This window comes from Mus caroli, chromosome X, assembly GCF_900094665.2.
Source record: "Mus caroli chromosome X, CAROLI_EIJ_v1.1, whole genome shotgun sequence".
Taxonomy (NCBI): Eukaryota; Metazoa; Chordata; class Mammalia; order Rodentia; family Muridae; genus Mus; species Mus caroli.
Genome location: NC_034589.1, coordinates 106,731,876 through 106,757,695, shown reverse-complemented (window position 1 = coordinate 106,757,695; position 25,820 = coordinate 106,731,876). Strand labels below are relative to the sequence as shown.

Here is a 25,820-nt window from a genome sequence, read left to right as displayed (position 1 = left end):
AGGGCCAAAAAGTGGGAGTGGGTGGGTAGGGGATTGGGGGGTAGTGTATGGGGGACTTTTCTTAATTTTGCTAGCATTTTTACTGAGTAATTACTTTATACAAATTTAAAGGAAAATAATAAAAATTACAGTATCTGAAAGTAGGCAAAACCATGCATATATTATTTCATATGTTGAAGTTAAAAAATGTTTTATGAAGTCAAGTATGAACAATTTGCAAAATATATCTTATTTTGAACTATGCAAACTATTTTCTCTTCCACTAGGAAAGAAAAATGCTACAGAATTAGGATGCAATTTTATTATCAGTAAATTTCATGTTTTGCATATCTGGGTTGCCTTGCCTAGTATCCTTGGGAGAGGATTTAACTAGTTCTGCAGTGATTGAATATGCCAAGGTAGGCTGAGACCCAGGGAGAAATGGAAGATGATGGGGGAGACAGGTGTGAGAAGGGGAGGAGAGGAGACAGGAAGGATGGTGATTGAGATGTAAAGTATATGGGAGAGGGAGCTTTATGAAGGAGGACTGGGAGAAGGAGCTGTTAGATATTGAGATGTAACTGGAATACACAAATGAATTAATGAAAAATAACAGCTATATTTAAACATAACTCTACAATTCACTTTATGGCTTAAAACAATTAAACTCACGGAGCCACATCTCACTTGAAAAATGAAGGCACTTTCTATGAGATTACTATAAAGATGAAATGAAGTATATACGAAACATTTAGCACCAATGCCTCATACATACTAGGACCATAATACTCATGAGAGATTTCCCCAAAATAGATAAGCTACTACTGTTTACTCAACATTGAACTAGCTTTCATGATGTTTTCTAGAAGTCCAGATACAGATTATCTGTTGAGTATTAATATACAGTCCAGAAACTATTATAATTTACTATGTAGCTATATGTACACGACAACCTTTGTAATGTAAGAATTGGTATATAAATATTTAAAGTCATTAAAGTATTGTCCTTTCTCCAAAACCTGAATCTATGGCTAAATATATATATAGCCGATGACACCAAAACAGAACACAAATTATCTTTGACTTTACTGGCTCCACATCTACATCTAATCAATTATCTAACAACAAATTCTGATTAATAAATCACTTTGGAACTTCTTTTCCACAGAACTGATTGTGTCTTAGTTCAGACCCCCATGTTTCTCACTTCTAATAGAACCAACTGCTCAAACTTTCTACTATTAGCCTCATTTTTATGTACCCTTCACAGCCATTCATTTTAAAATCTTAACTCAGTTCTTCAGTAAATGGTTACTCTAATAAATAAAGTGATAGCCGGGCGTGGTGGCGCACGCCTTTAATCCCAGCACTCGGGAGGCAGAGGCAGGTGGATTTCTGAGTTCGAGGCCAGCCTGGTCTACAAAGTGAGTTCCAGGACAGCCAGGGCTATACAGAGAAACCCTGTCTCGAAAAACAAAACAAAAAATAAATAAATAAATAAATAAATAAAATAAATAAAATAAATAAATAAATAAATAAATAAATAAATAAATAAATAAATAAATAAAGTGATTCAACAAAAGTAAAATGCTATGTATTAGAGCACGCGAGTCTCTGCCAGAGAACTGTGAAGCCTGAACTATTTTCACAATTTCCGATGAGCCACATACAAAAAGAAAGAAAATGAAGAGAAAAAGAAAGTTCTGAAATATATTTTGGAAGTATCTGCTCCATAAAGGAAAGTGAGACTGTTTAAATTAGTAAATCAAATGCTAGTTTCACAAGCTGCCATTTATTTCCTTCATTTTCTATTCAAAGCACATCAGTTACATATTTTCCACCTCAAATCTCTGCTTTAGTCTCTTTAATTTCATTGCTATTTCCCTGTCACAATAAGCACGTTCTTATCCCTTCAGTGCTTCTATGTGCCTGGAGTGTCATCCCTTCATTCTCCACATGTCTGAAACTAAGCCTACAAAATACAAATAGATCTAAAGAATCAATCTTCTCGTCATTACCTAATTTATCAAATCAATTTATTTGCTTGCACCTTTGAGAGCTTGTGACTCCGTGTATCTAGTTGTATTATGGTCTCTGCCATGCTCCAATATGGCTATTATATCTTTTGTCCTTAATTCTAGGACAACCAAGAGGACTACTCATATATTTGTTCCTTTTCTAAGGAGAAAATAAGATGTGTATTTTATAAATTTGTGTTAATGATAGGTAATGAGTTTTCATTATTTTTTCCTTGATATAATAGTTTTAAAGATCTTATTTTCTACCAGAGAATGATTAAGATACTTTTTCAAGACTTTTGTATAACCATGAGCACTTTTAGAGTATTGAGAGAGTTCTGTGATAATCTATGAAATGGGTATTATTACTTACTTCACAGTTCCAAAAAAAAATTATTCAGGACAATTACCACCCACAGGTTTACTTACTAATATATTACTGCTCATCAGAGGATGCGGATTTTGTTTCCAGGTTCTTAATCTGGTATAGTATCTGACAATATACAGATATACTCACAAAGGATTAAACAAATATTGGTGAGATGCATAAAATAAGCACCTCACAAGAAGCTTTCCGATAATGCTAATTTGTTCATTCCACATCTTTGCTCCCAGCCCTCAATAAACACATTGAAAGAGATTTCACATTAGGGTATGACATTTAGAAAATCATATCCTTTTAATTTTAGTCATTGAAGTTAAAATAAAAATTGTGTTTTCATGAATACTCAAAAATATTCAATAATGTAACCTCTAGTAGAGCTTGAAAAGCTTTGATGGAAAAGACACTTATATCAATATTAGTTAGTTTCAGACTCTTGGCAGTAAGAAGAGTCAAGACTGATGGATTGAATTACCTGTTGGAGTGATCAGTCCTGGTGATAAGAGGCCTGGGACTGCATGGGGCAGAAGTCGGGCATTATCTTGCAATACTCCCAAAGAACGCTTAGGGGGCCTGCCAGGCCTTGAACTGTTGGAAAACAAAGATAAAGCTCAAATACTATTACTTGATACATTTGCTTTCTGTATCTTATGTAATTGTCAAGAATAAATAAAGCATTGTATTAGAGACTATGCAGTGTCATAGGTTAATAAGGAAAACCAACAGTTTACAACAAATTTTACAACATAGTCATGGCTAATATTAAAGTTGCCAAGAATCAATTTCTATTCTAGCTTTCATTTCATTTTTAAGCCAGTACTTTGCAAAACAAACCACCTGTTGTGAAGAATCTATAAACTATATCCTGTTCTTAAAGCCATGTGATCCCTGGCATCAATATATGCTATTAAGGTCTGAGTTAGTGAGTCATAGAACTCAGATGGAACAAAATTAGACCGTGTAAGCCTCCACTTTCCATAACAGAGGAGATGGGTAAAGAGCTGTGAGTAATGGAATAAACCATAGTGGTCATTAGCATTTCCACAGCTGCTGGAAAGCCATCAGAAACAATGGAAACTCATTCTTATTATGTTAAAATTTTTCTGCCTCTTTTGGAGTGACCACACAAAGAAAATTTGCCATGTAGGCTGTCTTTTTCTCAGATCAAATATTTCTTCACACAATCTTATTGGGTCACTGAGAAATTTGTATTATGTGTCATATTCACCCTTCCTCCATCTCTTCCTCTCTCCATATCCACCCAACGTTTTATCATCTTTGGTTTGAACCCATCAAATGCAACTGGTGCTGCCCATATATTCTAGTTGAATCAACACTTAAAAGCATTTATGAAAACTGTTACATTCACACATTCTTAGCTCTAGTGCAAAGTTCAAAAAAGATATTTTCAGAAACTGTCATTTATAGTTGGGTGGTAGAAAGCTTGCTCTGAATGCACAGAGTCCTGAGTTTAATCATGAGTACAAAGGGATGGGGAATAAATAAATGATAGTTTCAGTAATAAAATACAAATGTGTGTATCTGTTTTTACCATTTCATGCCCTTATATAGTATTCTAAAATCATAATTTGGAGGTTGACACAATTTGCATACATATGAATAATAAAATATTAGAATAAAGTTATTCTCAAGTTACTATGTTTTTGGTATCCACTCTTTACTTGAGGGACACCTGGGTTTTTTCCAGATTCTGGCTATATTATAAATAAGGCTGCTGTGAACATAGTGGAGTGTGTGTCTTTATTACATATTGGAGCATCTGGGATATATGCCCAGGAGAGGTATTGCTGGATCCTCCGGTAGTACTATGTCCAATTTTCTGAGGAACCATCAAACTGATTTCCAGAGTACCAGCTTGTAATCCCACCAGCAATGGAGGAGTGTTCCTCTTTCTTCACATCCTTGCCAGCATCTGCTATCACCTGAGCTTTTGATCTTATCAGTTCTGACTGGTGTGAGGTGAAATCTCAGGGTTGTTTTGATTTTGATGATTAAGGATGTTGAACATTTCTTTAGGTGCTTTACAGCCATTCTGTATTCCTCAGTTGAGAATTATTTGTTTATTTCTCTGGAGAGAAATAAATATTTGTTTATTTCTTTCTTTCTCTGGAGTCTAACTTCTTGAGTTCTTTGTATATATTGGATATTAGCCCTCTATCAGATTTTAGTAACCCAATCACAAAAGAACACACACAAAATGCACTCACTGATAAGTGGATATTAGCCTAGAAGTTCAGAATACCCAAGATACAATTCACAGACCACATGAAGCTGAAGAAGAAGAAAGACCAAAGTGTGGATACTTTGGTCCTTCTTAGAAGTGGGATCAAAATACCTATGGGAGGAGATATAGAGACAAAATGTGGAGCAGACACTGAAGGAAAGGTCATCCAGAGACTGCCCCACCTTGGGATCCATCCTATATACAATCACCAAACCCAGACACTATTGCAGATGCCCACAAGTGCTTGCTAACAGGAGCCTGATATAGCTGTCTCTTGATAGGCTCTACCAATGCCTGATAAATACAGAGGTGGATGCTCTCAGGAAACCATTGGACTAAGCACAGGGTCCACAAAGGAGGAGCTAGAATAAAGGACCCAAGGAGCTGAAGGGGTTTGCAGATTCATAGGAGGAACAAAAATATGAATCAACTAGTACCCCCAGAGCTCCCAGGGACTCAACCACCAACCGAAGAGTACACATGGAGGGGCCCATGGGAGGAGAGGCCCTTGGTACTGTGAAGGCTGGATGCCCCAATGTAAGGGAATGCCAGGACCAGGAAGCTGGAGTGGGTGGGTTGGTGAGCAAAGGGAGGAGGGATGGGATAGGGTTTTTTTCTGAGGAGAAACCAGGAAAGTGGATAACATTTGAAATGTAAATAAAGAAAATATCTACTTTTTAAAAAAAGGAAAAATGAGAAGATAAATTATTTTGTTAAATAATAGTCACTATATCTAAACATTCTAAATGTTTCATTGTGTCTTGTTTTTGTCAGATCTCAAGCCTCCTATTTAAACTCACACACGTATTCTTTGTACTTTCCTCCTGACTCAGTGCTTTGTTCCTGTATCACTACTCACACAGTCAGCTAAAGTATGCTTCTTCATACCCCTTCAAATTGCATGTGAGAAGCCATATGACAGCCAACTGTTAACAGAGAATTTAAAAGCTATTTAGCTTAACTAGTTTTCAGTGTGTGTGTGTGTGTGTGCGTGTGTGTGTTTGTGTGTATGTTTGTGGGGGGGTTGTGTCTGTCTCTGTATCTCTGTCTCTCTTTGTCTCTCTGTCTGTGTGTGTGTGTGTGTGTGTGTGTTCTCCCTATTCGAAACAGTGTTCTTCAAACAAATTGAGAGATACTAGAAAACTCTTGGTTTAGAGGTTGCACTTGACTTCTAAAATTGGATGGATATATACTGGAGAATCCATGGCTTTTGTCACATTTAACACACATAAATTCAAGGGGATTAAATCCTCCATTCTTTTATGCTTTTAATGTTCTAGTTTATCCTTTTGACATGATTGAATGTGAGTCACCCAAACTAGAGCATGAATTTCATGAGCACATATGCATGGCTAGTGCTATAGATCACCGAATCTTTAAGAATTCCTATGGTTTGTAGCATGCAGGAAGCCCAGGAAATAGTTACTTAAACCTATTTGTTGACAGACAGAAAATATTTATTTCCCTGTTTCTACAGTTTCTAAATATTCTTAGAATGTTATTTTCTACTTAATAAAATGAACAGAGAGCCATTTCTATGAATTTATTCATCAGAAATTATTGTATTTCATGTCCTGCACTGTACTGCAATTATATAAGCATGAGCCTATGATTTATTCAAATCTGACCATATATTGTCAAAAAAGTATATGGCAGATGTTACTTTATTATGCTTTGAGAGACACAAGAAGCTTAAAGACCTGATTACCAGCTAACTGCTACTGCAATCACATATATATGTAACCATATCACTTGTCCAGTAATCCAGTAAATACATATGTACTAGGTATTCACTGACTATGGTAGTGTTATACATAGATTAAAATGTAAGCTGATAAAAAGGTTATTTTTTATGATTTTACTATTTGAATAATGTGAAAACACAGAACAAGTTGTGTCTTTGAAAAATGTATATTCTAGTGACAGAAATATATACATTGACTAGAATTTAAAATTTTATTGACTATTTAATGAGGATGGTGATATGATTTCTCTTTATAGACATATTTAAAAGTATCTGAACAGAAATCCCATGCAGATATCAACTTTAATATTTTTGTAAGATTTAAGTTCCTTAGAATAAAGCTATTGAAATTAGGTTAGTAAAATTAATCTATCATTAGTAAAATTCCATTAAATATTTAATAGAATTAATATTATTTATAACTTCAGACTGAATTACAATATATAGTGACACTTTAGTACTTCTAAACTTCCTATGTTTCATTTCCAAGATAATTCTGAGAAAATGATGAAAGAGTATGCAGAATTCTGTAAAAGCTGGAAAAGATCACACATCTTGGTAGATGATCCTGTGATGCTTCTTATCTTAAAAAGCTTTATTATCATCACGAAGATATTTACATATTAATCAAGACAAATAAACATGTGGCGATTTAACTAGAAAACTGTTATTTGGATGACAATTTAATCAGCATAGGTTGAAAGGTCCATCATTGCAACATCCTGTTTCCACTAAAATATTGATTGCATTACTGATCTCAGTAATGCTTTATGTTACAGGGCACAAATAACCATGTAATTACTCTTTAATTGAATGATAATTGCTTCTTGGCAATTATTTGTTTCAGTTTAATTACAAGGTTATTTGTACTGTGTAAAATGAAACACCCCCTCCTTTAAAGTTCCTACACAAATAGCTCTGCTGGTATGCCAACCTTATATACTACATAAAAAGAAGTTGCTAAGAAACATGTCTATCTGACCCACAACATAACAATGATATTCCTACATTATTTAGCTAAACTATTGAGATTCTGTTTTATAGAATTAATGCCACTTATAACATCTAAACATTATGTACATTTAAATTATTTCAGTGTCCTAATTTTACCCAGGTCTATCTTTTTAAGTAATTTATCCTAATACAGATTTTTTTCTTCATTTGATAAAACTGTTTAGGAGAACTTAATGTGTAAGTTTTTTTTAAAAAAATCACATGAATAATAACAGCACTTCATACTTCTGTGATTGAACTACAGTCACTATCACCTTATAAACTTTGTAAGTTGGCAGCTCTCCAAGAAAGTTCAATAAGTTTTCTAGGAGCAACATATGACATACTGTGCCATATCTGTCTCCAGTGTAATGTTCATTGAAGCTGATTCTTTACCTACTGAGATTATGAAATTTCCCTTTCAAACTTTATTTCATACAACTATCCATTTACGAATCAAAGAGTAAAGTGAAAGCAAGTGGTTTCATTGTTTGAAATAAAAAAAAATACTATAAATCTATGATGCCTCGAACCTTTACATTATTTAATATAAATTTTACAAGCAGTAATTAATTTCATGGTAAATAAGGTTAGATCATCTTTGTCAGTCAACTATTTGTACTATTCCTTAAAGAAACAAAGGCTACATTCTGTGACAGACTTAAAAAAAAACAGCCAAAGATTTACTTACTGACAGTTAAGGGTATATTTACTAGCAGCACGTGAGAACACTTCAACTAAATTCCTTAAAAGGGGTCTGCCTATAGTAATACAAGACTCAGTCTTCACTTTTTAGAATTAATGATGTTTAAAATACTTTAACACAGTATCATGAATGTGCGATGTTTTATCTTACAGTAAACATTCAAAATAAAAACTGACAATGTCTCTGAAGATGTCCACCTGCCTATGAAAGCACTGTTAATGATTACCTATGTGCATGTTTAACTAAGTCAGGATATTTCTTGCTGAAACACTAAAAATTTTATTGCATCATGTATTAATATTTGGGGTTGACATTTATTACAATGTATCAAAGACACCAATGGTAGTTGAACTCTACCTGACCTTTCCGTGTTTATGAAGAAAAACAAATTCTGTCCAGCAACCTGAATTCATCCTTTCTCAGTGACAGCAAAATAATCAGTTGTCTAATCATTCCCCTAGATTCTATTCCAGTCTATATCAATGGAATCAGCAACCTATTCAACAACTAAGAAAAAAGTACTCCATGAAAAATGAGTATTTAATATTTATCATAAATGAAATGGTTCAAGTACAGAACTAGAAAGGGGTCACTATGGTAACTTATAAAATGGTATTTATGTGAAACTGGACATCAAGCAGTTCTTGGTTCATGGTAGCTTAAGTATCTGTGAGAACTATTAATACAAGGAGCAATTACTATTTGTTCATTATATTTGTGGTATTTTTAAAGCATACCCAAAAGGTAAATGTGGACTTGTTAAATGGATATTATATTTTAGTATTGGAAACTTTTGGAAAAATACTTTTTGCATAAAGATACTGAAAAGAGAAAGGATAATCTCCAGTTTGAAGGGCTCATGCATATAATATCAAGGTTCTTGGGTAAAATTCATGTTTATGCATTCATATTATAAGTGTAATGAGTTGAATTGCTTACAGTTACTATTTACTATTGAGATGTTTCATCCCCTTGCTAATGTTAAATATTTGTTTTTAGCCTAGATGAAGAAGAAATCAGATGTTATTAAAAACTCAAGGGTTGGCTAATTACTTAATATAAGGTATAACTGTGAAGTTATTTTATACTTCATTTACCAGACTGTTCTCTATTTAAACAAAATATATTCTAGGCCTGGTGCTAATATCCTTCAAAGAGTTTGTTGATTGTCATACATTTACTTAATAGTAATAAAGTTTTAGTATAAAAAACAAAAGATATAGTGGAAATTCCGTTTTCCAACATGAATTCTTTGGAGGTACTTCGGATTCTGCTTGAATAGCTACTAGTAACATCAATATAATCAATGTTCCTTAGCAAACCTCAGAAGGTTTCAAATTAAAGAAACAACTCCGCCAATGTATATCAAATCAGTTTCAGATAGCTTTGGAAAACTAAAGGCATCACTAAGTACATAACTGTGGAAAACATCTAGCAAGAGTTTAAACAATTACATTTGATGAGCTACACTACGATTTTTATTTCAGCACATTCATCCCCAAACTCCACTCTCCAGGCTTCTCTTGTTGTCTTTCCTTGCCAATCTCCAGTATTTGTATTTCACTGTTACATGTTTTATTGCTATTCTAACTTCTCTTTTCAGTTACCTCTGACACTCTAGGTCAAGTCTCCATTGCTTCATCAAGCTCTTACTACATATGACATGTTGATTCATTGTTTTTTAATACAGTCTATGTAAAGTGTTCCAAGAACTGTGATGAAATATTTCTTTCATCATGATTTTGTCTGCTCTACAAGAGCTAATTTTTTTAGTTATGACATATAAAAATAAAGTGTAAGTATCAGTTCTGGCATCACAAGTATGTGGCAGTATGCCAGCTGGACTACTGTATTTACTAGGTTAATTATAGTATTTGATAGAAGAACTCTTTCACTATGAAAAATGCCATAGTATTTTAGTTTCAGAGGCCAATGTTTTTAAACTCTGCTGCCTTGGGAAGGGTTCATATAATCTACTGTGCTGACTGCTATTTTAAGTTTTGTTTAGTTTCATGTTTTTCCTCTGCCTGTTAGCCCATACCAACATATAGGTTAATGGTTATTCCAAAGGATATGTTAAAATGAGCATTAAAGAGTCTATTAAAACTAATGAAAATATAGTCTTGCATACTGAGCATATAAAGTCTCTTCAGCAATTTCCAGTCTCTGTGTAATCCCCCAATGATCTAGATATTTAACAAATATGAAATTTAATCAAAGAAAGCAGCCAGCATAATGTTAATGTCCAACCTAAGGTGTTCTGTTTTGTTTTGTTTGTTTTTCAAGACAGGGTTTCTCTGTGCAGTTCTGGCTGTCCTGAAACTCACTCTGTAGACCAGGCTGGCCTCGAACTCAGAAATTGGCCTGCCTCTGCCTCTCAAGTGCTGGGATTAATGGCATGTGCCACCACATCCAGTTTAAGGTGTTTATAAGAAGGTAAATTAGTTGTTTAGGAAAGTGAAAACATTTAAGTTCTTTATATTGATGCTCATGGATAGGAATTCAATTATATTGTTATATTTATAGATAAGTGCATCACTCAATACACATCCAAGAAGTTTCTTGCAGTAGATTGCAATTGACACAGAGGCCTACAAATGAACAATGTATGTGAGAGAGACTTTGGAGCACTCAGTCCTAAATGGTATGGCTTGATAAAACCCCTCCTCACAAGGCTCAGGGATCTATACTGTATATGTAGAAAGATTTTAAGGGTCAGTGTAGATGAATGAATCCAAGATACAGTGTCTTCCAGATACAAGACCATGCACAAATTAACACAGAGAGACTGTGGAAACATGCACAGGGCTTGCAGTTTCAAGCTGGACAAAAGCCCAGTACTAAAAGAAAGAAGTGAGACGGGCTCCTTACCCATACGTGTTTTATGTTTATGTATGCATAATTTTGAAGGACCATTAGCACAGCCTAATTTCAAATGATTATGTACTATATTTCAACAAGGAAGTTCTTCGAGTTATGTATTGAAATAGAGGTAAAATGCTATCAGGTTATCTGAATCCATTGTTCAACTCTATGATTTTATCCTCTAAAACATGTCCATTGTACTTCACTAAAGATGTTCAATGCATAAAATTATAAGTAACTCTCTTGACCCATCTCACACAACAGCACTTTCACCTGCATACAAAGACAAAGACTATCTTCAGAATCCTAGAGATCATATAAGAGGTTTTAACATCTCTGTGGAACCTATGGCCTAGAAATGTCATTTTGAAAGTATTTATGTGATAGACCTACAAATTATGTATCAGGCGTCCAACCCAGAAATAGCCCTTTTCTCCAGCAATAGCTTGACACTAGCCTCATTTAATCTTGACCCCAGAAAACATATCATTTACCTAGAAATCAAGGAATAGCCCTATACATTGATATCTTAGTACTCAAGGACTTTTTACTGACATGGGTTAAGTAGGTTACCACAAGTTACCCAAAAGTTCAGCTAAAGCATGTCTCAGCTGTGGTCTAAGAACTAGTGTCAGACAAACCAGACACTATCTCCAGAAGATCTTTAACATCACTTTATTTTTGTTCTGCCTATATTTCCTGTAGGAGGACAGTATTTCTGCCTACTAGAAATTTAGAGAGATGTACTTTCATAAAATACCCTATAGAGCCTTGACCTCAACCATATTGTAGATCATGAAACATCCCTCAAAACAAACTACTACATTCCACAACTACAATGGAATACTATGATCTTATCAGCCAGAAAACCACTGTGGCTTTGTCTATTTATAACCACAGAGAATGACCTGAGGATGTCTGTTTCAGTGGTGGTCGCAAAACAAACTTGTTTTTAAGTTTCTGCCCATCTGCCGGGCGGTGGTGGTGCACACCTTTAATCCCAGCACTTGGGAGGCAGAGGCAGGCAAGTTTCTGAGTTCGAGGCCAGCCTGGTCTACAAAGTGAGTTCCAGGACAGCCAGAGATATACAGAGAAACCCTGTCTCGAAAAAAGCAAAAAAGCAAAACAAAACAAAACAAAACAAAAAGTTTCTGCCCATCATGGTCAAGATATATAAGTAATACAACCAACTCAGAGAAATATCCAATGATCCAGTGTGAGAACTTCCTGTCATGTATGCAACCACAACCACAAGCATACCAAATATTTAGGCTACTATCAGAGAACTCTGAAACAGAGCCTCACCAGGACATAAGACTTTCACAAGAATCTAACAGGACAATGTCAGAGACAGAAGACATTATAATTTGTACATTAATTGTCCCTTCAAAGAGACTATAATGTCTTTATTTCCAGCCACTGACACTATTCAGAAGTTATGAAGCAGAGGAGTCAGAGTACTCTTGAAAGAATTATGCCATTGTTAGAGTGCCCCCAGAACAATGGAGTATATTGTTCATTTTACCTTTCCCTCCCCAACCCAATTATATTTTCCCTCTCTCCTTCCTGATTATCATGGGGGAGGGGGGAACATCCCTGTTATGATGTTATGCCTTGCCAAACAAAACTACAGTGATCTGAGATGTATTAAACTATGAAATAAAATGTATCTTTCCAATCTAAGCTGTTTTTCTCAAATACTTTAGTTTTTCTTGGGTTACTGTCCTTTAGCAGCCTACTCTCCACTGATAAGGGCAGGACCTTGAGAGCAACCTCCCCAATCCTTAGGAGGATTTTGACTGGCTTCATTTTATGCTGGTAACCTTAGCTGCTACAAGTTGACTCTTGGAACAGCCACGCTAGGTAGGTTCCTTATGGCCAGTAGATGGGGGGGGGGCTGTATACTTATGAGCACATAGGCAGCTCCTTATACACAGGGAGTTATTAACAATAAAAGTAAAAGACATGTTGGTGAGGTAAAAGGACTGAAGCCCTGAGGGTCAGAAGAAAGAATGGGAACAGGAAATCTTGGGAATGAAGATGGTGGGAAGACCCTCCAGAATGTACCAGAGACCTGGGAGGTAAGAAACTCTCAGGACTCAAAGGGAGGGACCTTAGATGAAATGTTCAACAGTAGGGAGAGAGAACTTATAGAGCCCACCTCCAGTAGGAAGACAGGGCATCAAGTGAGGAAGGGAGTTGCCATCCAACAGTCAAAACTGTAACCCATACTTGTTCCTGTCTGAAAGAACTGCAGGGATAAAAATGGAGAGAAGCCTGAGGAAAAGAAGGTCCAACAACAGGCCCAAATTAGGATTCAGCCCAAGGGGTGGTCCCAAGATCTAACACTGAGGCTGTAGAGAGTTCAAAAAAAGGGAACTATCATGACTGCACCCCAGAAAACCCAACAAGCAGCTGAAAGAGTCAGGTGCAGATATTTGCACCCAACCAATGGACAGAAGCTGCTGACCCCTGTGGCTGAATTAGGGAAAGGCTGGAAGAAGCTAAGGAGGAAGGTGACTCTGTAGGAGGACCAGCAGTCTCAAACACTGGACCACCAAACAGTCAGCATACACAAGCTGATATGAGGCCCCCAACACATATACAGCAGAGGACTGCTGGGTCTGGGTTCAGTCAGAGAAGATGCACCTAGCCATCAAGAGACTGGAGGCCCTAGGGAGTTTAGAGGTCTGGTTGGGTGGGGAGGGGTGGGAACATCCTTATAGAGACAGGGGTGGGGAGGAGGTATGGGATGTGGAATAATCAGAGGGTGGATGGGAAGGGGGAATAAAATCTGGAGTGTATAAAAGTAAATAAATGAAAGATTAAAAAAAAGCCTTTGTCAAATCTAGTGTTTCACTCTATGTTTACTTCTAAAACACTTATGGTTTTAATGCTTAGATTTATGATGGTACTATATATAAAGTAAACTTGTATATATGTGTGAGTTAGGTAAAAAGTAGGCAGTTTCTGGTTTTGTGTTTCTTTTTCAACTGTTTTTTTTTTTGTCTGTTTGTTGACAACTTTGGAGGAGGAGATGCTAATAGGGTGGTGGATATGATCAAAGTACATTATATTAATGTATAGAAATTACAAAACAAAGCAATTTTGTGCAATTATTATGTTACCATAAACCCTAAAACGACTGTCCTTCCCTATGTGTTTGCCTCGCCATCTTTGTTAACATCAAGGATATACTTATGTCATAATCAATGTTTTTGTTCAGTTCCATTGATCCTCTCTGGTGTTTTTCAAGTAGCTCATTGTTAACTCTGATACTAATAATTGATAATCAGTTTCTTTATTGTAGTAGATCCCACTGCTTAACCCTCAAAATTCAGATGCTGCTGTCCTGAATCTCAAAACCTGTGCATGTGCCCTTGCTTAGAGATGGTGTCTTTACAATGGCGATTGAAACACTAGTATGGATCCCACTTCAATATGGATGGCATCCTTGTAAATGGAGAATACCCGGGGACATGTACAGCACATAAAGGAAAAACACTATGTACCATTGAATATTGTCACCCATGAGGCATGGAGAAAGACCTGTAACTGATCTTCCCTTCCAGCACTCTAAAGGAATCTAACTGTAATCCTGACCAATACTTCAGTTTTGGACTTCTCTTGAGATAACACAATAAATTCTTCTTTCTTAAGCTAAAAAAGTAAAAAAACATGTAGATGTGTGGGGGATGAGATAGGAGTCATTAATAGGAGATGGGAAAGGAAGTGGGAATATATATGGTAAACTATATTGATTACATTTATGAAACATTCAAAGAATAAAACCTATTAGTTGAAAACAGTTTTAAAATGTTCACAGTACCTATTGTGATAAAGGAAATCCCCATCATAATGTCAATGAATTAAAGAAAACAAGTCTTAAGCCAAAAAGAAAAAAAAAAATGAGTGTCACATTATTTTACTTTAAAGTGTGTTGTGAATCTACAGAATTCAAAGTATTATGGGTACTTTCATAAATACAGACACTTTTACCAATGCATTACAAAGAAAGCCAAGAAATATATAAACATATTTACACTAACAAAGATGCTCAAAACACATATCAGGATATATATATATATATATCCCACAGAGTTGGATAAATTTCTAATATCTTTAAAACCATTGATCATATAAATAGAATATGATTTATATGGAACTCAAACAATCAAACAACAAGAAGACAACTGTAGTAGATATGATTCTATACAGAAAAAAAATTTAATCGAAAATAAGAAATTCTCCAATAAGTATATGAAAAATATTCTTACCGATCTTGAATCGTCAGAGGATAAAAAAGTTACAATGTGATATTGTTTCACACAGGTTGGAATGGTTATTATCAAAGAGAAGGGATAATGAGGGGTGGCAAGGGTGTTGAGTAAAAGTCAGAAAGTGTGAAAAAGTAAGTTTATATAACTATGATGAAAATTGCATTTAGGCCCTAAAATATGTTAGAAAAGTATAACATGGATGGTGAACCTCAGTAAATATCTTTACAATAACACTTTCCATCTTCAGGACTGCTGGGCTTTCCTGAATTTTTATAGCACTTTCATCATTTCAGTCATAATTTTAATGTAATTAATTCTTCTCATCATCATAGTAAAGTGAGTAGTTTGTAATACCCTACCTATTACAATATATATAATCAGTAGAGTACAGCTACTTACACAGAGGATAAATGTATTGCTGATGGTGTATCTTTCTATTTAAACATTGCTTATTGTGTAAGTACTGTGTGGCTTTACCCAAATTATTGCCTAGAAGAAATGAAACCTCACCAGAAAATGAGAGAATGGAGAAATGCAGGGAGAGGCTGAGGTAAGGAAGAAGGAGGGAGGGAGGGAGGGAGGGAGGGAGGGAGAGAGGATAAGAAAACTATTGAATTTTCTTCCCAAAATACTTAGTTCTTTTCTAGTTGAAGTACTTTTGCCAATCCCCTTTTGGGTCTTTTTTAATATTTATTTTATTTTATGTGTATGGACGTATTGCCTGCATGCATGAATGTGTATCACATGCATGCAGTGCCCACCGAGGCCAGAAGGTATCATAGCCCCTATTTTTCCTGTTACAGATGTTTGTGAGTTGCCATGTGGGCACTGGGAATCAAAGCCTGGATCCTCTGGAAGAGCAGCCAGCTCTCTTAACTGAATAATCTTCTCCCATTTTGGAGTTTTAGATGTACAATACAAGCCAAATTTAATGACTGCTAAGTACTGTCCCCTAACTAGCTTAAAAGAGCAGAATAAGCAGGTGGCAATGTTATTAATCAGTACGACAGAAGAGAAGCACACTGAATATTTTTACAATCTAAATTTAGGAAAGGAACATTTATTTTTAATTGACAAGATGCAAAAACTTAAAGATGTCTTCTTTTAGTTTCCTAGTTAGATGCTAGGATTCTACTACACATGAATTTGATCAGGAAAGCATTAAATGAATTCAGCTTGAAAAGAAGGGGAAGTAAGGCCCGTTGATGAGCAAGACAATTCTCAATTTACCTTAAGATACATGAAAATTATTTATTTCAAATATCTTCCAAAGTAACAGTCAGAAAGAAAAGGGCTTGCTTTTTGCTAAATTCTTGCTGACAAGCTACTGTTCCCTTTATCTTCCTGTCTTCTAGAAAGTTAATGGTTGAATTTAACCTAAACTATTCATTTACCCTTTGTATATAACATATTATGAGGTGCTTTGCAATGATTATTCACTGCGAAAGAGTACAAACTCTCTGACATTTTCCTTTAAATTCTTGTGGTTAAATGAGCATTTCACAAAATCCCTCTTCACATCTGTACACATTATAATTTACACATTAAATACAACAGAGTTTCACCTTAGGCCCACTGCCAAGAACAATCATTTTAAATCTTTTTATCTTTTCACAAAAAGATAATTATAAATGTTAAAATGGCAGGAAAGTTACTGTTGTGAGAAAGCGTTCAGAATCGTCTTCCCCAGATGAACTCGGAAATATGAAAAAATAAAAATATGGGCCAGGTTTTTTTTTTTTAAGAGAGGCAACATGTCAAGTAGAAAGGATGACATATTCAGCTAAATCTGTCATAGATCTATTTAATTGTCCCAAGAGCAACCAACTTCCCTTTGTGCTAAATGGACAGGAAAGCTAACAAACACTTATTGGAACTTATTGGTAAAAATCCAATAATGAATTATATATGCAAAAGGTTGCTTACTAATTTTACTTCCTGTAAGTTGACACTATCTAATAACTTAGTAACTATATTTCCCCAAAGATAAGTACTCTCATTTAATTTCTTTTTTGTTGCAACCTGAATGTGTATAGTCTAATCTTGGAGCCTCTTCCTCCACACTACAGGTGCTTCCCTTTCGCTAATTAAACATTAACATTGTGCAATTGTTGGTGCTCTAAAATTGGTGGTTAATTACCTCTGACTAAGAGTAGCACAGAAAGTCTAAGTAAGTTGTGTTCCACATAAATTGCAATGAATACAAGATGTTACCGTCCTCTGTCCTCTGAAACATTATGCTAGAAGACTATAGTTTATTTTCCAAAAATTCTGTCTAAATCAGCATTGTTTTGTATAATTTTATTCCTTGAAGGAGGGACTAGGAGTGTAGGGTGTGGGTAAATACATTCATTTAGGAGATGTGCTGTATTACTTAGGATCTAAAATCAAAGTCAAAGGCATGGGGATTTTGTCTCAAGCTAGCTAAATGTGTTGTCATGAAGTTCCTTTTCTTTTGTTTTGATTATTTTCCTACTGACTAGTGTAAAACTATATATCCTCCTTTGAATAAACAACTATAATTCAAAGTGGAAGTTTATTGCTTGAAGGAAATGGTTACATATAGAGAAACACACAAACATATTCCTTTATTTTTGAGAACTACAAGCATGTGTACAATGAAATGAATTGTACATTGCTATACCATATTTATCACCTATAAATTTCTCTCTATCCTCCTACATGAATATTCCATTTTCTTAACTACTTTTTTAAAATTCTGATAACTTAGTAAGTGCAATAAATGTTCCCTATGTGTGAATCAGTATGGGGCTATCCACTGGAGCATGGGGAAGCTACATTTGGCCTCATCTTCCAAAACATTGATTTTTCTTTCCCTACTAACTATCCACTGTTAAAAGCTCCTCTGTAAGAATGACGCCTGGATATCATCTACTCCATCTAAGCTTGGACTTTGTCTAACTTTGTGTGTGTGTGTGTGTGTGTGTGTGTGTGTGTGTAGGTAATCATGGCTGCCATAATTTCATGTATGCATTTATATTGTCCTGATCAGAAAATATTCCTTCCATCTTCCAACTCTTTGATTCTTTCTACTTCTTCAATTTTCCCTGGGCTTTGGCTACAGTGATATAGATTTCCTTGAGAGCAGAGCATCCAGTCTCTTATTCTCATCATTTTAGCTGGTTATTCATCATTTATTTTGTGAATTTATAATGTGCTTGAGTCAGCTTATATCTATTTACAACCACTACTTGTGTGTATCCCTTCCCAATGTAAATATTAAGAACCTCTTAGTGGTATTTTGAAATTAGCTAAGGTTAAAGTATTGACACCATGGAAACAAGCAGCATTATATATCAGGGCTATACACCATCTCCATCCATAACCAAATATTTACTATCACCAGCAAATCATGGGGTCCTGTATTCTGAAAACAAGTGCTTGTTTAGAGTTCACTAATTTCCATTTTTATGAAATTATAATAAAAATATTGCAGTGAAAAGTTTACTGATATATTATAAAGCATCACATTTTAACATAATTAAGCTATGAAAAATGACTACGTAGCAAAGTATATGAAAAACATTTAGCAGTTATAAAAGTGATCACACAGATATAAGATTTTTATAGCAAATTTGGAACATATTATCTCTAAAATCTTTCAGAAATTATTTAACCTTTCTGGACAACTATATTTGTTAATCTGAAGATATTATTCTGAATGATTATTTTTCTTATGACTTAATACTGTAACATTTTTAAAACTTAAAAATTAGAGATTATTAAGTGGGAGATGCTGCCTGTACCACACTGTGCACTTCCTGAAGTATGTTCTCTCCTTTTACCGGAGATTGAACTCAAGTCATCAAGGTTGATGCCAAGAAACCTCACATGGTGAACCACCTGCCAGGCCCATTACAGGATATTTTGGTAATATCATAGTGGAGTTACTTGCCTATACAGGGATCAATTATTCCTGTCTTTTGTATCTTGGGGTAGGTAAGCACTTGAAATCTCTTATGAAGAATTTAGCTGCAACTTGTCATTTCAGAATCTTTCACTGATTTTACTTTCTAAAGTATGATAAATTTTCCTTCTCAGAATATTAAATATCCACAAATGTCAATAAATCCTATACTAAATCATTTACATGCTATGCAATTAAATCTTTCACTTCCACTTAAAAAGTGGCTATTTTTCAATCCAAAATTTCATTTTTTCGCATCCAAGTAGAAGTAGAATTCAGAAGAAATAAACTTCCTGCATATACATTCATAATTAATGCACAATGTTGGCAGTTAATGTTTCAAATGATCTAAACATTTTAAACTGTTTCATTTTATTATTATTTTTATGTGTCCATATGCTTGTGTGGATGATATATATATGTGTGTGTGTGTGTGTGTGTGTGTGTGTGTGTGTGTGTGTATTTTACTAATTAGATGTATTTACTAATGTGTGTATGTGTAGGTCAGAAGTTCCATGAACCATTTTCTTTTGAGAAGGAATATCTCACTGACCTAGAACTGCCAAATAGACTACATTGACAGGCTGTGAAGACCAAGGAGGTGTCTGTCTTAAACTTCCTAGTGATTAAGATACTACTATTAGCCGGGTGTGGTGGCACACACCTTTAATCCCAGCACTTGGGAGGCAGAGGCAGGAGGATTTCTGAGTTCATGACCAGCCTGGTCTACAGAGTGAGGGCCAGGACAGCCAGGGCTACACAGAGACACTTTATCTCGGGAAAAAAAAAAGACACTATGTAATCTAGCTTTTGAATGTGGATTCTGAGATTCTGAGATCCAAGGTGAAGTTCTTATGCTCTCATAGGCAAACATCTTTACCAACTCTGCTGTCAGGTCTTAGATCACCTTGATATTCAACCTAAAGTTATCTGTAAAAGGGAATCTTAATTGAGAAAATGCCTCTATAAAATCTGACTTTATTTTCAAAAAAATGAATTGCAGTATCAAATCAGTTCTGAAGTAACATGTTACTTGCATGCTTCACTCACCTACAATGTGATATTTATTATAATTTTATTTGACATATTTGAATTACTACTCAGGGTTTGTGCATTGGCTTGTATTTTATTAGGTGTGAGAAAGCTACCCTCCTCCTTCTCCTCCTCCTCCTCCTCTTCCTCCTCCTCCTCCTCTTCCTTCTCATCTTCCTCTTCCTCTTCCTTTTCTTCCTTCTCCTCTTCCTCCTCCTCCTCTTCCTCCACTCTTCTTACTCTTCTTTTTCTTCTTCCTCTTCTTCTTCTTTTTCCTCTTCCTCCTCTTCCTCTTCCTTTTCTTTGTTTTTGTTTGTTTGTTTGTTGAAAGAAAACATAGGGGGAGGGAATCTGAGGTAGGGGAGAGGTCAGTGGGCTAAAAGGAATATAAGGAGGGCAAATTGCAGTTGCAGTCAGGATATAATGTATGAGAGAAGAAAAAGAACAATATAAGAATTTTGTTTCATTTTCCTAACATTATTTCAAATTCTTTGAATATAACTGAATCTTTCTATTTATTTATATCACCCATTGATGATTAAAAAGAATTCAAACTCTTAGTCTTTTAGCCCTCTCTGCCTTGATGTTTCCTGAGCCTCAACCCTATACAAAAAAATGTACAGACAGACAGCTAAGGAGAGAGTATGCCAATTGGTTATCCAATACCAAATAATCAGTGCTAAAAATGTACATACACGTAATATTATACAGAATGAGCAGACTATATTTAGAAATATATATATATATGGATTTAACAAAAATTAATGAAGATAAAGTGTGCAAATTTGAAAGAAAGAAAAATGGTATGTGAGATATTTGAAGGGATGAAAAGGAGGAGGGAAATGATGTAATTATATTATAAATTCACAATAAAGGAAAACATTTAAGAATACATAATTTTGGTCCTATAAACAGTCCATACACTTTATTACTTATAAAATTTCCTCAGACAGGAAATCTTCTAATTTAAAAGAAATTAAAAATCAAGAGTGGTTCTTATAATCAAATTAAAATTCAAACAAATGCCTCTGTCTGACAACTGATTGCTTTGGTTCTGCTTTATTTCATGTATGTGGATTATCTTAGGTGTATCTTACTGACCACTTCTTATATGCTCACTAGTAGCCACAGAAGTTCCAGTGTGTTCTAAATAGTCAGAGATAAATGATCACAACCAAACCAAACAGATCCTGCACTCTCCATTTAGGCCACATTAGTAAGTTGCCTGTACCTTTTGACTTTCTAATTTCTCAGACTCTAAATCCATCTCTTAGATTGATTATGAGAATTTAAGGCCCAATTTTGGATAAATTATCAAGGCAATCAAGTTTCCTTCTGTTCTACTCCAATTGAACAGTCTAAGTGACATCTAGGAACTGAAGAAATATTCAGTTCATACTCTTGACCAATCTATTGTATTACTAACATAAAGGGTTTTACTTTATGTAATTTTTAAGAAAAAATAATACATAGTAGTTGCAAAATCTTTAGTATAAGATAGATAAAGTTTTGAATCCATTATTTCGTAGTGTATCAACTGTGTTACTACATAAAACATTTAAATTCTAGATTTCAGATTCCTAATCAACAGTCTAGAAGTACGGACATCTAAATTGTAAAGGAACAAATATGCAAATGCACATGCACACAGGTACTGAATAATTTTGAAGGTGAAAGTGAGAGACAAAGAGATAAACATAATCACCTGGCACGATATCGTTAATAATGATGATGAATAATATTGCAACAATTGTTAGTAGCATTATAATTACAGAAGAGTTAAACTGAAGGTCTTCACTGTTTCAGGATTTTTTCTTGCATGTTGGTATGGTGCATAATGGGCTTCACATTCTATTGCAACATCTTATCAATGCAGTTTGGGTAAAGCTCCTTATGAAAGCCTAATTCTAACTAATAATTAGAAACAGAAAATGCAAGTAGAGGAGAAGAATGTTATTCATATTTGAATTGCTATTTATATTTGCTTTTTTTTCTTCATTCTTAAATTCAACTCAGTCATTCCAGGATACTTTATTCTTTAGTATGGAAAACTGAGACAAGGAAGACTTTAGATGAGTTTTAGATGTAATTGTGGTATAGTTAAAAAAAAAAGTTTGGATCCATATACAACTGCTGGGAAATATGTATTACTGGCAAAACCTAATCCAATTTTAGAAAGATCTTTGTTTCATTTGTGTTTCACTTCATATTAGAACAAAGCACAAATAAGAGAAGGTGTCATTAATAAAACTAAAATTATGATATGAGTTCGCTTTGATCTAGAATAAAAACAACTTGCATGAACATTAAGCACATCATAAAAACTTGCTCTATTATTCCATTTCCATGAGTTATCAAAATAACAAAAGAAATAATCACCGAGTAGAATGGTGACTTACAAAGGCTATGGAAAAGAGGAAATGGAAAGTTATTTAATAGGAAATAATTTTAGTTATATAAATTAACTAAGCTCTCTGGATATATACATATATATACATGATTGGCATAATACCTATTTGAAATTTCATGAGAAGGTGTGGGGTACTGCAATCCCTTTGCAAACATGAGTATCTACATTTGAGTTATCATCACCACATTAAAAGCTACTTGTGTTCCTGTAACATATGAAAAGCCAATTGTGTACCTCTAACTCCGAAATTTGGAGACAGAGACAGGTAGAACATGGGATATTTAGATTAGCCAACCTAGCCAAAATGGCAAGTTTCAGGTTCAAGGAAAGACCTTGTCTTTTTTTTTTTTTTATTAGATATTTTCTTCATTTACATTTCAAATGTGATCCCACTGCTTGTGGACGTTGTACATCGTGGTGCGGAGCCTAGTGCGCACCACGATGTACAACGTCCACAAGCAGATCAGGGTCCTTTCAGCAAAATCTTGCTGGCATATGCAATAGTGTCTGAGTTTTGTGGCTGATTATGGGATGGACCCCTGGGTGGGGCAGTCTCTGGATCGTCCATCCTTTCGTCTTCACTCCTGTCTTAAGGATCATAATAGTATAGAAAAGACATCCAACAGATTCATTGGATACAAGGGCAGGGGTGGATATACAGTCATGCATCAGACATAAAACACATATACCACATTCACACAAGTAAAGATTTATGAAATTAAGTGTTCTTACTACAACAAGAAGTTAAAGTTTATAGAATATAGGGGTGCTATGTCTCAGTCAGTCTAAAATTCTCATATGCAGGAGTTTGAACCAAAAGGACTACAGAGAGTTTTAGGCTGCTCTGTACTACATAGTAAGATTGTGTTCCAAAACAAAATGCAATACCAAACTGCTTGTGTATGTTTTGATTGTACATTAATGTGTGTTAAGTGTGTGTAAGTGTGTATGCACATGTGTGTATGTATGTATGTGAGTAGGGAGAGGAGGATATTTTGATGTTAAATGTCATGTACTCATTATATAAGTATTATTATATGCAAAGGAAATGTAAAATACAGACTAGATGACATTGAGTATAACTGATCTTATTCATTAATACAATAAAAATCTTTTTAAAAGTAAAGTTACCATTTAAAATTATCATCTACAATCAAGAATAGGACTTAGTTCTATTGCTTATATTTTTCTTCAAATTGCACCATCGAGACTCATTTTTGTTTTAACATTGAGAGTATCCTTTCACCACTTATAAAGGCAACACTTTTAAAACGTTTTTGCTGTTTTCATGGCCAAATACGTCCACAAAATATTTCCATAGGGTGATAGGTGGGAAGAAGAAAGACTTTCTGTGTAAAAAATAAAGGGTGGAAACATTTTTAAAATGCTATGAAAACATTTGGCTGCTGTAAGAGCCTAAAAGAAAACATTTATTTTGGCTACAGTGATTAAACACTTGCTTCCTTTGGAAATGCTTGCTGCCAAAATAAAGGTTAATTTCTTTTTCATACAGAAGCAAATATTTTGTTGAATCAAATATTTTTAATTTTATTTCAATATTGATTATAGTCAGTATTACTAACATCATTGTGCATGGGTGATGATATATAAAGGTATTGGAAATTCTTTGCATCTGAAAACTCCCTTAAATAAGTAGATTTAGCTTCCTGAGATAGTAAATGTGCTACACCTAAACACAACTAAGAAACTCAGCTACTGTATTAAGAAATGTCTTATACAGTGGCTTTGTGCAACTAAAGCATCTATATTAAAAAGCATTACATATAGCAAGTAGCAAAAAGATACATTGGCTTTCTTGTTATAGAGTATAGTATAATTTTAATGTGCAATTAATTGAAAGAATTCTAATTACAGGGTGCATGATATAAAGTAATTCACAGGATCTTTTTTCAGATAGCTAGGTAAAATTTCATGTCTTTTGCTAGTGGTTTATTAAATCCAGTCACAGAAAATGATACTGATGAATCCACACATGCATCTATTGAAAGGAGCTGCCTACTTGCAGAAGAGAACTATAATACTCTTCAAAAGTTTTGAAGCTTAGAGTTCTGAAGTTTACAACATATCACCACTCAATTAGTGGTCTCACACTGGGAAGCTAGTTTTAACCTGCAGATTGTGGGAAATAAAGACAGATTGCTATATAAAGAAAAGTAAATGGGAAATTCTAAAACCACACAGCAGAATTTCCTGTCAAGCTTTTAAAATAAAATGTCAACTTCCCATGTCTTAACCTAGGCATTCTGAATCAAAGACTAGGCATTCTGAATTAAAGGGGCTAACTTTTAAACCACAGAGAACTGTGAATTACTAAACAGTAATTTAACTAGAACATAGCTTGATGAAATCTAGATAACTCACTAAGACTAAGATATCTGTTTGGCCTGATTCTACTAAAATAAAACAAACTTGAATAGCATCTGTTTCTACTACCCAAAGATGCATTTCTTGGAACTGTTATCCAGGTCAAATCAGACTACCTGACTATCATGTTTCTATTTTTGAGTGCTACTTACTAAATTGATTCCAGGTTACAAGATCAATGACTGTATACAGTTCTAAAATCTCTAATAGCCTGCAGTGAAAAGCCCAGTAGCAGAAATTATCCTCATGGCTTCATTGTGACACTGTATAAAATTATCCTATACTTGCTTTATTTTTGCAGTGACACATAACACATTTTCCCTATAATTACTTTAAAAATGTCCCAAAATGCAAATAAGGGTTAGCAATACTTGATATTTCTTCTAAAATGGAAGAAAAGAACAAAAACAACACTGTCTCCATTTTGCAACATGCAAAATATAATCTGTTCACAAATTAAAATGTATAGACATGAAGCATATTTCAAAGTGAATAAAAACACAAGTGCATGCTTTTGGTACTAAACCCAGGAAGACAAGGTTAGTGTTCCCTCTAAAGGGTACTGTGACTTCCTGGATTTTTCTTAAATAAATATTAATGACAGTAAATAGTCTTGTTGTCCAAAGAGGTTATTTTCTAGTAATTTTCTAGTCTATTTCCTTTAAGGCTTCATGGTAAGTAAATATTCAAAATAATTTTAAAGAACAGGCATAGAGAGTCTTTGCAAATTCTATAAAAAAAAAAGCAGCTTTGTACTGTCAACAACAATGTAGCTTTCTTTTTTTTTAATGTTTTATTTTTTTTAATTAGGTAATTTCCTCAATTACATTTCCAATGCTATCCAAAAAGTCCC

At 34.5% G+C, this 25,820-nt stretch overlaps 1 protein-coding gene across 3 annotated transcripts in view; it reads right to left on the bottom strand.

The window, feature by feature from the left end:
* Dach2 (dachshund family transcription factor 2) overlaps positions 1–25,820 on the bottom strand; it is a 489,161-nt gene that overhangs the window by 249,660 nt on the left and 213,681 nt on the right. For all 3 annotated transcript variants that reach the window (XM_029473281.1, XM_021153319.1, XM_021153320.1), the window contains one exon: positions 2,855–2,967. In XM_029473281.1, coding sequence (XP_029329141.1) covers positions 2,855–2,967 — 113 coding nt within the window. The remainder of the gene's footprint in view (positions 1–2,854; positions 2,968–25,820) is intronic.